At 37.5% G+C, this 13,937-nt stretch overlaps 1 protein-coding gene across 1 annotated transcript in view; it reads right to left on the reverse strand.

Annotated features, from left to right (window-relative positions):
* Positions 1 to 13,937, reverse strand: part of LOC118411199 (glutamic acid-rich protein-like) — a 41,641-nt gene that overhangs the window by 8,545 nt on the left and 19,159 nt on the right. The window contains exons 2-7 of the mRNA XM_035813282.1: positions 12,847 to 12,893; positions 4,660 to 4,723; positions 4,082 to 4,297; positions 2,314 to 2,447; positions 1,374 to 1,505; positions 406 to 541 (exon numbers count right to left, since the gene is read on the reverse strand). Coding sequence (XP_035669175.1) covers positions 406 to 541; positions 1,374 to 1,505; positions 2,314 to 2,447; positions 4,082 to 4,297; positions 4,660 to 4,723; positions 12,847 to 12,893 — 729 coding nt within the window. The remainder of the gene's footprint in view (positions 1 to 405; positions 542 to 1,373; positions 1,506 to 2,313; positions 2,448 to 4,081; positions 4,298 to 4,659; positions 4,724 to 12,846; positions 12,894 to 13,937) is intronic.

Raw genomic sequence — 13,937 nt, forward strand, 5'->3', positions numbered from 1 at the left:
ACCAATTACCCCGGCCGATAAACCCGCGCACCGTCTTAATCACACATGCTTTGTTAATGTATACAGGCCTTACATGTATAGGCCAACATCTTCAACATGTTTTGATGCAAATTCGGGGCCCTTAGGTGATAACAATTTTCATAACTTAATCATAAGGGAATACCTAAGGGGATATGTAATAACTTGACCGTCAATCTGGCTGTTTGTTATCTAAAATAAACGTAATTTTTTTTCGAAAAGCGTTTTGAGTTATCAGCAATCTTGTTCATTAAGATAGCGAATATTAATTTTTCGGGTGAATAGCTAACATATCAAAAGCAGTACTCGGGTATTCCACATGGACGTCGCATTCATTGAGCGTTATCTTTACAAAAAATGAGCTACATGATAAAAAAAATGTATTACCTTCTTTCTGTTCGTCTTTGAGGGCATCTAGTAGGGATTCTTCATCGAGGATGCTCTTGGCGTCAGTTTTGTATGCTGATTTCGTTTGTGGGATCAGGAAGTTGTCTCCGTAGTCCAGATTCAACCCTTCGTTATACTGTAAAATACCATGCAATGGATTGTAGTGTTATGAATGTTTGTTTGTTTGTTTTATTTGGATCTCCATTTGTGATACTAAATATAGTATCACTATTCTTCCTGGAGTCCTACAATACATGAGCAATAAATACAAAACATAAGCAACAAATCGTATACAGATTGTAAACAGAAAACCCACAAAATCAACTGAGGTAACTCAAAGTGAAGGATGGAGATCAGAGGTCAAATAAAATGCCATAACTTAGGTTTTGTATGCAGAAGGTGAATAAAACAATGATTAACAAAACATAATTGATTCTAACAAACTGTGCATTATGAATATAAGTTTGAATGTGATAATGAATGTGATATAAATAGTGATATAAATAGTGTTATGAATGTGACACGACAAGCAATAGTATATCATGTTAATATGCAAAACAAAACGTTTAGGTGGTCATATAAAAACTTGGCTTCCAACATAATACTCGATAGTAATACTACCTCTACAATGTGAGATTGTGGATATGCAAAGAGTTATAATTTTCGGTGATATTGGGAATAACATTAAAATTCACATTTCAACGCTGTATCATATTAGTTCTAGATTTAGTACAGTCTTTCTTATGTCGATGAATTTTAAACACATTTAATAACATACGACATATATCAGTTAGTCAATCAACTGGGTATGATTTGGAAACGATCGGACGTTTCAGGTAGCATCCACAAACTTTCGTCAGTGACACTGGATGTCACTCAGTTTCCAAAATTTATCCAGTTCAATTACGTAACTGCTATTTTTCGCAATCTTAGTTTTTGTGGCACACATTTTAGAGCACACTGCTTACCTGTGGGTTGGGATCTTTGACGAAGTCGACGCCCTTCGCTGCCTGGAAAAGCTTTCTGTCTTCTGCGAGCACAATCTGTCGCAAATCCTCAGCAACAGCGTCTTCAAACTCCTCGGCTTCCTTGTCCGTGATCTGTGTTATTTGTACAATAAATACAGATGGTTTAGCGCTAGTTCACCCTCATCCGCGGAATAACCTACATTCGTTGCTTAAAAACGTGGTATTTAAGGATATGAAGTCAACGGATGGTAGTTTTAAATTGCAGTATATTAGAAATTCAAAAATATTCAAGAACCATCCGTCGACATAATATCCCTAAATACTCTGTTTTATATAACAACGGATATAGGCAACGCCACGGATAAAGGTGAACTAGCGTTTGTTTCTTTGCTTTCACACAATTACACAGACAATAAAAACCATTACAAGGTCTGAAATTCTATGTGAGATGCTGATATATTTAAATGGTTAAAAATTAAGGATTTTTACGAGATGATATATTTGCATTTTTACTGCATATTTCACAATATGCACAGCATATCTTGTGAAAATTAATATGAATTTAAAAAGATAAAAATTAATTGAATTAATATTTTCCTAGGATCTTAGTTTTCAAACTGAATTCTGTAGCATACCACAGCTGTTTCGTCTTCTAAAAATTCCACTGCTTTAAACCAACCTTCCAGACTTCCAATATTTCTCATAACTGCAAAATGATACAGCATCGATATTGCTAATTGTATGGTTGTCATATAACTTTTGGCAATATGTAATGCAAAGGTTGATGCGAATACATTTTGTTCAAATGCATATAACTTTTTATATTTTTCCTTACCAAGCTAAAGACATTGCAATAAAGGCTATTAGTTGGAAAGAGAATATTTTTCTACAATAGTATAAAATTACAAGGTTTATGTAGTTTATCAAATCTTTGACTTACCACTCCATACGTCAGCAGCTTGTTCATGATGCTCTCGAAGTCAGTGACGTCATTGTCCATGTAGATGCGCATGGCGATACTGTGCACTAGCTTCTCTGGGTCGGAGGCGATGTCAAACTCTCCGTACGGATCGTCTGGAGAAAACAAAAGTATTGATAAGGAATGGGTACAGAAAATTTTGGGCCCAGGTTCACTCCAGGTCCAGGGGATCAGGTCCAGGTTCGGACCTGAACCTGGACTTAATTTTCTGTAAAAAATTGTGAACGGGCGATACTCAAAACAAGGTTCCATTTCGCTAGACAGCATTCTGTTTGGTGGAGTATCAAACGTCCATTTGTGATTTAGAATTCTATCTTCCTGTTAACATCACTGGTCGCCTCTGTTTTAGACCAAGTTTGGTTGTAGAAACTTGGTAAAATGATTATCTACTCACCTGCACTTTTTATTTTCTTGGACCTTTAAGACCAAAAACACGTGAACGCCTGCCGATATCTTTTCTTTTTTGATCGGTCCAAAATTCGGTCCACTGACTTTTTTCAGACCTGTTCTTTTGACCGGTCCAACAAGAAAACGGCTTTGTACCGGTAAATAGTATCGTTACCTACCCCTAGTATAGATGATCTTAACATTTATGCGATTAAACGATAGTACAACCATACCGTAAAGGGAGAAATGCTTTTAAGACATTATGAGATCTAGTGCACAGTAACAGTAAAGTACCAGATACTGATATGTACTGAAGAAATACTAAACAATTTTTAAACTTGTGAGAAGTATGAATTTAGAATTTTTATGACTTGCCCGTCCAGTGTCAGACTATCACATTTGAAAATAACAATAACTAGACTATCTTCATGAAATATTGCTTGTCAAATCTTTCAATGTACCCAAATCTACAAATTTGTTCTCATTCAAACTGGACCAAATACAGTCACAATGCAGACATATGTATTTGTCATATTTTGTTTTTTTGCACATCTTGTATTATCAATATACGCCACGAATCTCCTAAAAAATTGTGGTTTACTTGGCTTATGACAAAGAGCTCCACTAGACGTACGCCCACGCCTTTTTCATGTACAACAGTGTCCACAGCTTGAAATGGGTTTGAATGGTAACTGAATTTCCATACGAATAGTCGACTGTGCGGGAGCAAGATAAGAAAAACGTTCCGGGGCCGTTCACGATTGTTATCTGTCAGTTGGTAATGCTTACAATCGATCAGCTAAGCAAGCGAGAACATAAAAGAACTATTCTTATCTTTCCAATAGACTAAGAACGGTTTTACTCTTAGTGTAACAAGAATGGTAAAAGGCCGAAGTAGAGAAGCTGAGTGTGTTTAATGATAAGCTTTGTGCTGAATCGATCTTGTAAACTCGGCAGATTTTTTTTGCCTATTGAACGAAGGGGCTTGTTGTTCCTAAAACTCAGTTACTTGAGCACCAGCATAATATACCATGCTTTTGGTCAAATAGCTTCCACTACTTTTCGTCATTGACGCTAAACAAATCTGTTTTATACACTAACTATTCATTGATATGTAAAGGAGGTAAAGACAGCAATAAGATAGTACAATAGGTAACAGAAATAAGACAAGGTGGACGCAAATGAGTCCTTGGGTCTTCTTGTTTGAGTTCTTTCATTGGGAGATGGGAGGGCTTGGTACCAAGACATTATGGTAATTTAAAAACCTGGCACTCCTTTCTTTTTTAAGGTGGGATTGCACCCTCTCTAAAACATGTATATCGCGATAAAGTTTTTTTTTTACCTTTGTAGAGGTAGTCCGCTACCTGGTCTGGCTTCAGGACCTCATTCTCTCCGCCCAGGCCGTAGTCCAGTGGAGGCAGTTGGTTTGCGGCTTGTAGAGCCGCCATCTTTTCATCGTTGCTCTGATCTTTCACCATTCTTTTGATTTCTTCTTCCTTATCGTCTTCATCCTCGTCTGTTTCTGTTCGTTTGTCGTCGTCATCTTCACCATTCTCAGCTGATAATTTAAAAAGAAAAAGTGGAATTTGAAGAAGATTCTTCCAATTTAGATTACAAATAAAGCAAATCCTTCATATGTGCATAAGCGCTGATTACGTGTTTGAATGTTTTATAGATCAGAACATCTGTGTGTGTGTTTGTTTGTTTTATTAGGCTCTCTACATTGCACCTCTATTCTTCCTGAAGTCGGCAACAATCCATTAACAATAAAAACATAAACAACAAAATCTTAAAAGTTTTAAACAGAGAAGGTAACAAAATTGTTAAATGTATTATTATATCAAAGAGTCGTTGAGAATGAATGTTGAGTATCCATAGGTAGCTTACGTTTTAACACCAATTGTTTGAAAGAAAACACACCGTCTTCTTTTTCTTCTTCTTCAGGCTCTGTCTCGGTGGATGCAGTTTCACCGTTTTGGGGAGCCTGCAAGAAGATAATATGAATAAATGAAACATGTATCTCTTGCTCTGGTATATTTTAAGAAAGGGAACGCTTTGGTTGAATCCGAGTGGATTCAAAACACATATCAAACGATATCCAACGATTCAAAAGAACTTTTCGATAGACATTGAGTTACGGTAGTACATTGTACTATCAACTATGTTTACTAGTTTGCAAGATTTGTAGCCATAGTAGCCATGGTTTAAACGTTACTGACGTATGCAATATTTTTTTTTTACTCATGGTACCTATGGTTAAAATGTCTCTGACATTAGCAATGTTTTGCTGACTCATGGTTTAAATGTTTCTAAGGTTTTCATTATTTTGCTGACTCGTGGTAACGTTTCTCAGGATTTCAATATTCATTTTCGTCATGGTATTTCCGCATTCTCTTGGGCACTTAATGAGACTCAAAAAAGTATCTTTAACATGATCGTAGGGATAATAACAATATACGTGAAGATTAGAGTATGCTTTAGCTAAGCGATCATACATCATTCACAACGACACAGTTAATCCATGTATAATGGCCCAGAAATGCAATAGGAATTTCATTACAGTAACTGATGCCACTAGCGTGACTGGCGTGTTACATATAATCAGTTCTGACGCAGATCCCGTAATGTCGTTATAATCTCATAAATGATATCGTTCTTCTTGATATTCAAAAGGATGAACAACCAGTTCCGTAATGATGATAGCAAAGATACGGCACAGGTAGCAATCAAAGTAGAGTCTTGACTATCTCCATCTAAATTGACAGAACACCCACTGAGGTAATGGGAGTTAATGACTCACTGGACATATATATAATCACGTTAAACGTCGCTGTGCAAAAGTAGCGTCATTAGTTCAACTATTGAGTGCGCAAAGTAAAAGCCATATTATATAAAAGACACTTGTTTTTTTATCTTACGCAGGGTATCTAATAAGAAACGCAGTATAGCCTTCTTACTTTACTAAGGAAGGTGAGTACAAATCGTTTTAACATCGCGATAACAATGAGACTTTGATATTAATACAGATATTTGCACACTGCGCAAAACAATGATTGTAATCCAAAGGATTTTACTTCATAGCAACAATAGAAAACTTAATATCGATGGTGATGACATCAAATTGTACAAAATTGCCATCATTATCTGGATAAAGCGTTAAAAGAAAAAAGCTCTTAAGAAAATGCCTTTTGAAAAAAAGATATGATATGCCATAAATTATGACATATAAACCGAGGCATAATAGCATCAAACTGCTTTAGCGAGCCTCATCTGTTATTTGAAGTAATCATCATCAGTTTTGTGTCGTAAGATAAAGTCAATGGATTTCATTATAAAAGTTCAGACGTAGTACAATGCTAAACTTTCTTCCAACACTAAGGTGTACGCGGATCAAATTTTTAACGACCATCGTTGCCTTCTTCAGGAACAGTAATGATTAATCACTTCCGAACGTAAACTCTTGAAAGTTACAGGCACGCTATCATATTACAGCGTGATCTTACGGATACGTGACGTCAGCAATTGGTCAAACGTGACAGATCACGTTCCTGTACCCTCACATACAAAAATGATTAGTCATTATTGAATTTTTTGTGTTGTATTCTGACTACTACCAAGTTTGAACACAGATGAGCTTGGTAAAGTTTTCGGCTTGTAAACATGTTATTGTAAAACCGTTCAGTTCATAACGACCCTGCACACAGGAATTCTAATTTAGCATTCTCTAGTTAAAATACCAAGATCCAGTTGAATTATCTGTTGTGTTTTCTTTTGATAAGACGTTAATCATTAGAATATACTATATACTAGCAAACATGGCCATTGATTTAGAATTCTCATGACAAAATATGTTTTACAAATTACATCAAGGTGCAGGTTACAGTTGAAGGATCTGTTGTCTCTCCTTACAATGTTTTCGTAAGACGTTAATCATCAGAACATACTATATACTAGCAAACATGGCCAGTAATTTAGAATTCTCTAAACAAAATATGTTTTACAAATAACATCATGGTGCAGGTTCCAGTTGAAGGATATGTTGTCTCTTTTTACAACTTTTTGTTAAGACGTAAATCATTAGAACATACGGTGCCATATACTGGCAAACATGGCCATTTATATAGCCACAAATAGCTGCCACTATAGCCTTAAGATAGTGGCAGCTCTCAAACGTAAAAGTAGCTAGTGAATCAATCCATGGACCATTTCTTCATTGTAACGGTCATGTATTGCTCGAGCTCATAAATGTCTCAGTTGTCCATAAACTCACAAGGAAAAAAAACACGTAAAATGACGTAAAACAGTCTGGTGACTTGGTTGATCTGATTAATTGTCGCGGGTAGGAAAAAAAGATTCCATAGACTTTTGCCAAATAGTATGCAGACATTACGAGTGAAACCAGCCACACCTAAGATGGTTATGGGACATATAGAACCCTATGCTATAGCCTGTTGAAGATTAATATACAAATATGTACTGAAGGCACATGACGAATACTGGTTAACGTACCCTATTGCTGACGTCCTGGCCATGCATTTTGCAACATTTACTACCCGATATGATTTAAAATATACTGAGTTCGACCCAGTCACACCGAAAATGGCGGTTAACCTTATTACCTCCATGAAAAAATGGAGGTATAGTTTTGAGTGTGTCTGTGTGTGTGTTTGTGTGTGTGTCTGTGTGTCCGCATATTTGTGGTCATCATAACTTGAGAACCTCTTGATGGACTACGATGATATTTGGTATGTAGGTAGGGGTTGGGAAGACGAAGGTCAAGGTCAATTTTGGGCCCCCTGGTGTGTGACCTTGGTACTGCAGTCCAACTTCCGGTTTTGCTATCTCGGTGTTCTGAACATGTTATGGTCCAGATTTTTAAGTATTAGATAGCTCTTGTGCTCAGGAAAAAATGACGTAATTTTGGGCCCCCTAGCGTCTAGTTTGGGGATAGCAGGGGCATTTTTGTCAAAAACTTCTGACGAGGATAACTCAAGAAGGGAGCAACGGATTTTCATGATTTTTGGTATGTAGGTACCTTAGACAATGTTGTACAAGATTAAATAGTAATTATGCAAAATAGGAGTACATTTGCATAATTAATGAGGATATTATATCATGGCAGTTTTTTCAATGTATCTCTTGTCCTGGATGTGATATGGTCTTGACATTTGGCTGGTAGATAGCTTGCAGTGTCATGACAAAGTGGGGCAGGTTTTAGCCCCCTAACATTTAATTTCGGAACTGCAGCGGCGTTTTTGTCAAGACATTCTAAAGAGGATAACTGCAGAAAGGATTGATGGATTGGCATCATATTAGGCATGCGGATACCTTAGGCAAAGATGTTCATAATGATATACATGTTATGCAAATGAGGACTTGATTTGCATAATTAATGAGGAAATTGTATAATTCCATTGTTTTCAATAACTGGACTTCAATAAATGTAACACATGTTAATTATGATAGGTGGAATATAAGCAGATACCAAATATGGTAATGAAGATCTTATTTGCATAATTTATGTAAAAATTGCAAAACCGCTTTATGATTAATATTGGGAATTTTATAATTGTGACATGTGTACGTTAGTCAATGATGAACAATACCACGCATAAATTATGTTAATGTGTTAGTCAATTGCATGAAATTTACGAAAGCTCTAAATTTTCATGGAGGTATGAGGTCGCCGAACTCTAGTTTGTATCTGTATCTATATAGCCGGTATGAGCGTCCTTTGGCGTAACACACCAGCTGCTCAGGTATATGATGGTAGCAGTTCAAGAATAAGCATAACATGCTCAGCGAAGTATGCGAAGTAACTTCAAAGTGGTCGTCAGTTGTAACACATATTTCACAGACTTCTACCTCATTGCATTGACATTACGAAGAGGAAATCCAGTCACATACTACATGGGGTTTATAGAGGACATATAAAGACGTAAAAGGGTCTGTTGAAGGTGCTTGGCGAACTTGATGTGATTCATTGTGGGCGTCAGGGTTCATAGAGTCCTGTTTTATAGTGTTGATGAAACAAGAGGTAATCTAGTCACACTACAATGGTCTATATATGAAAGCGTCAGGTCAAATGAACATAAAAGAGTCCATTGAATGCGCTTGACGAAGTTAACGTACTTCCTTGTGGTCATCACTTTTACATATTTATTTCACAGACTTTTACCTGATAGCATTGGTGTTAAGAAAGAGTTAATCCAACTATGTCTTAGATGGCAGTTATAACAGACATAAAATGACATAAAAGGGTCCATTGAACGAAATTGATGTAGTTCATTGTGACCGTTTGTTCCACATATTCATTCCATAGACTTCTAGCCGGTAAATTCAATATAACCACATCTTAGGAAGAAGTTATAAAAGACATACAATGGCATAAAAGGGTCCATTAAAGGTGCTTACCCAAGTGGATGTAATTAAACCAAGAAGGTGTCATCAAACAAAAGGCAGTCAATTCACATTAAAGAAAAGTCAATGCATTGACCTGCTACTATCATATTGTTATCCATATGAAAGTAGCAGGTCAAATGATCATAAAAGGGGCCATTGAATGCGCTTGACGAAGTTTATGCAGTTCATTGAGGTCATCAATTTTACATATCTATTCCATAGACTCCACCTCTAAGCATTGGCCTCAAGCAATACCATTCACCAAGTCAATGTAATTATAGTAGTCCACATACGGTGAATGCTGACCTGCGTTGATTTAATGTTCAGGGTTTTCGTAGTGGCCACTTCACCGTGAATTTGAAACCACCGAGAACATCTTTCCATGGCAGTAAGAGACTACAGTGTATGATGTTACCGTGAACTTAAACCAGCCGCGAAAAGTCCTTTTTCCTGCTACCGCCAAGTTAAATCCCCGCGAACTTAAATACATTTACAGTAGGTCATAAGTTCTACATATTTATTCCATAGACTTCTACCTGATAGCTTGGGCGTTAAGTAAGACTCAACCCGGTCACACCTCGGATGGCGTTCATGAAAGACATAAAATTGCATAAGAATGTCTATCAAAGGCACTTGGCAAAGTTGTAGTGATTCTGTATGGGTCCATCAGTCTAGGTCCATGTAGCTTTCACAGTCCACGGAGTGCGTAAGTGCACCACTTCAAAGGGAAGCACGTTGCACACGTAGGCTGGCGTGTTATCTACGGTAGACTAGACGTCAAGAGCAATGTAACTCACTTTCCGTGCGAGGGAATATTGTTTCAGCTAAAAATAATGGAGGTGCACCGCACTCAAAAAGTACACCGTCGCCACGGGACAACCTGGGGGCATGAGGTGTTTCAAGCAGCATCTTTCGAAACTCTTGGCAGATCGGTTAAAGAACTATGAATTTAGGGTACAATTAGTAGTAGTAAAACCTGCTCTTCGACAAATTTGCTCAGTGTCACTAACGAAAGGTAGAGGATGCTAGCTGAAACGTTCTATCGTTTCCAAAATCATATTTAGTTGCTTGAGTAAATGCTACTTGGCGTATCAAACTGTAGTGTATTGAGGGTGGAAATAAGCATCTAAACTACATTCAAATGTCACGGCAGGCTGTCACATTACAAAATTTGCGCAAGCAACTGAAAGAGTTTTGTAAACGGTCAGACATTTTAAAAAGATGGCATCTGCTGTCATTTGTGGAATATGACAATATCTGTAGTATGGAATATCATCAAACTTATTGCCTTGCCAAAGCGGTATCTACAAACGAAAAATGTAATCTTTCATCTCGAATGCGATTACAAACCGGTACATCTGCCCAATAACAACAGGTCTAAAATATTTCACTTTTTGAGATGCAACTGCTTCTTTCAAATTCACAAATTCTGATAAAAGATTTCTGCATGTGATCTTTCATATCGAATGCAATTATGAACCTGTAGATCCGCTCAGTAACAACAGGTCTAAAATAGTGTACTTTTTGAGATGCAGCTGCTTCTTTCAAAATCACAAATTCTGATAAAGGATTTCAGCATTGAACATTTTATCTCGAATGCAATTATGAACCTGTAGATCTACCCAGTAACAACAGGTCTAAAATAGTTCAGTTTTTAAGATACAGCTGCTTTTTTCAAATTGACAAATTCAAAATTTGGGGTGAGGGGCAGAAGATCCACGCAAGTCTCGACCAAGTTTTAACAACTCTCGTGAGAACTGGGTCACTCTGTGATCAAGATGGACTGTTAGCCATCGAAAATTTTGAGGTACGTGAGTTTACCTTTCAAAATGTAGTCACTGATTGATGAAACTTCTATTAACCACAAATTCTAAATAAAAGATTTCTGCATGAACCTTTCATCGCGAATGCAATTACGAACCTGTAGATCTGCCCAGTAACAACAGGTCTAAAATAGTTCACTTTTTGAGATGCAGCTGCTTCGTTCCACGTGCGTCACACCAGAACCTTTGACGTCACCGTCGCCCTTCTTAACACCCGAAACACTCGGCTCATCCTTTCAGCCCCCGCTTAATGACGCCATGATTGGACTCTTGATTGACATCTCAGGGCTCGAGGGCTTGCCAAGCAGGTAATATTAGACGCCACAAGACTTCAGAAGAAGCCTTCTCAAAAGCAGAGAAGAATGCTGACATCCCGCACACCGCACCTGCCAATTAAATCTTCAAATCGCCGCAGCGCTGGGCACTTCAAATAGCGAATCATTGATTTTTATCTAACCTGTTTTAAGGTTTTGATAACGTTTAGTGCAAATCCTTGCCCATGGGCTAATTGCAGGTAACATAAAAGGTCTAAAAACAATATCACAAGTATCCACTCTAGTATGAAAGCTAACTCAAGATCCATATTCATTGGGTTCGACACGTTTTTCGAAGATAGTGGAAGAAGAAAGATCACATCTTTTCTATGATGTCTGGGTTTTGTGATGTTAGAAGGAAAACTGTTTTCTTTTTGTCAGTGAATGTGAGGAAGTTTGGGTGGAATTTGATGGCCTCCTTAAACAGCTCTTTTCTTTCGTGATTATAGAAAGAGCAGTTTAACATAAAATGTGTTTCGTCTTTGACGTACATTGTTTTAAGAAAACAAAAAGATGGCAACTTCGGTCATAAAACTTCAATGAAACATTGTTTGAGAGTCCCATTTACCAAAGTAAATAAGGTAAACAAAAACACAAGATTAACATCTTCCTTAAAAGGTAAATTAAAAAATAAAACTTTTTTGTTTACTAAGTAGTTTATTATTTATGGTTTTAATAAGCCTCACTGCAAGGCTTGATGATACATAGACTACATGCACTGAACAGCACATTCAAATTTCTTAGCAGATCACACCTCAACTTAAAATAGATGCAGATACTATCTTCAGTTTGGGCTTCGAACGTATCTCATAGCGAGTGTGGGTTCTCCATTCAAAGCCCAAATCTTTATTTTCTTATCAATAAGGGGGGGAAGGCTGTCAAATTGATAGTCTAATTGCTTTTTACTGTCATTACGACAAGAAAATCCTCTTAAATCCCCTGTCATAAAGCCAGCTAAAAGCCCATATAAGATAATGAAGCTATAGCTGACGCATCTGTTTGACGCCCTGTCGTTCGTAATTACATTCTAGTGGCGGAGCTTGTCAGTTATCTTCAGTACAACAACACTTTGCAATCTTATCCAAAATTGTCGAGTGCTGTAAAACAAGTGATAGAGCAAGCAGGAATATGCGATATGAGAACATGGAAGTTATGAATGTAAGATGAACAATATCAAAAGGTTTAATTGACATGTACATTCTACTTCGTCTGCTAAATGGGCTTTCGTTATGCATTTAGGTTACGGTGAACGTTAGCTGATTCAAGGGTCGGGGTCCAAGTCCGCATTACAGAGTACCGATACTGTATTCTTTGGAATACACTGTGCAAAATTCCGTACTCAACCCAGGAATATTTTTTGTTTGATTTTTGTTAGATTTTCAATCACATATTGCCTTGCCAAAGCGGCATCTAGAAACGAAAAATGTAACCTTTCATCTCGAATACAATTGTAACCAGGTACAACAGGTCTAGAATAGTTCAGTTTTTGAGATTTTCAATCTATGCAAAAAGTAGTTCTTATATAATAAAAGCTACATGGTTCACATTAAAGATATTGCAATGCTCACCTGTTGGTCATCTTCTTTCACTTGCTCATCCTTTGGTTCGACATCAACTGTAGATGGAAAAAGATACACGTCAGTAAAAGCGTTGCTGGGAGCTAAGACATCTCGACAATGGTATAACATGGATTCCATGACAGTTGCAGCTTAATTTTCGGAAGGTCTCAGCAATGAGATTATATCTTAAAACAGGTAGAAACATGTTTGATCCACGTCACTCATATCTTTTGTACGGTATATCTTTCAGATCGGTAGACAAGATAAACTGGAAGAGGGGGGGGGGGTGTCATCCGAGGCCGAGAAGAAATTCCCTCAGCTAGTAGGCCTAAGGTCCTTCCTTGCAATGATGTAAGAAATAAGATGTTACGCTAAATCACCTTTATCCGTGGGGTGACCTTTATCCGTTATATTTTCAAAATGTTCCGATTTGAAACCACCGTCCGTCGACTTCATATCCCTAAATACGGGTTTCTTACAAATCGCGAACATACTTCGGTTACCGTCGGATAAAGGGAAACCAACGTTATATATGTCAGCAGACCTCTACATTGATAATCAGTGACACCGGTGGGTGTTGTATATTTGATGCCAAAAGACCAAATTGACATTTCAGAATCATTAATACAAATGTTTGACGAAAAGGGCGTAACAAGGAGAGGTCGCCGTTTGATGTCCAGGTACAGGAAGCCTAACAGAAAGCCTGGATCACATGTTTCTGACATCCTAATCTTTAGGAACTACCGTGAATACAGAACACATCATTACTGTCACTTCCAGAAGACAACAGTCATATGTTAGAAGCGTTGAGGATGAGGTCTGTGAATGCAAAGGCATGCAGTCAAGCCTATAGCCCCATGTATGGCTGCTGCAGTATAGCCATGCAAAGTTACAAACAAATCGATAGCCATGGTCCAGATGAAACAGGGTTTTACGCGAATGGCACTTTAACGAAGGCTGATGCTCCTCTACGGATTCTGGTGTATTCAGAGGAATGGCGAATGCAATAGACTGAACACAAGCCATCCATATTTTCATCATTGTAGATCAATGTTGTTGGATCCACTGCTGTATTTCACATCAAAAGACGCCACACTCCG

Source organism: Branchiostoma floridae, chromosome 3 (assembly GCF_000003815.2).
Source record: "Branchiostoma floridae strain S238N-H82 chromosome 3, Bfl_VNyyK, whole genome shotgun sequence".
NCBI classification, from domain to species: Eukaryota; Metazoa; Chordata; class Leptocardii; order Amphioxiformes; family Branchiostomatidae; genus Branchiostoma; species Branchiostoma floridae.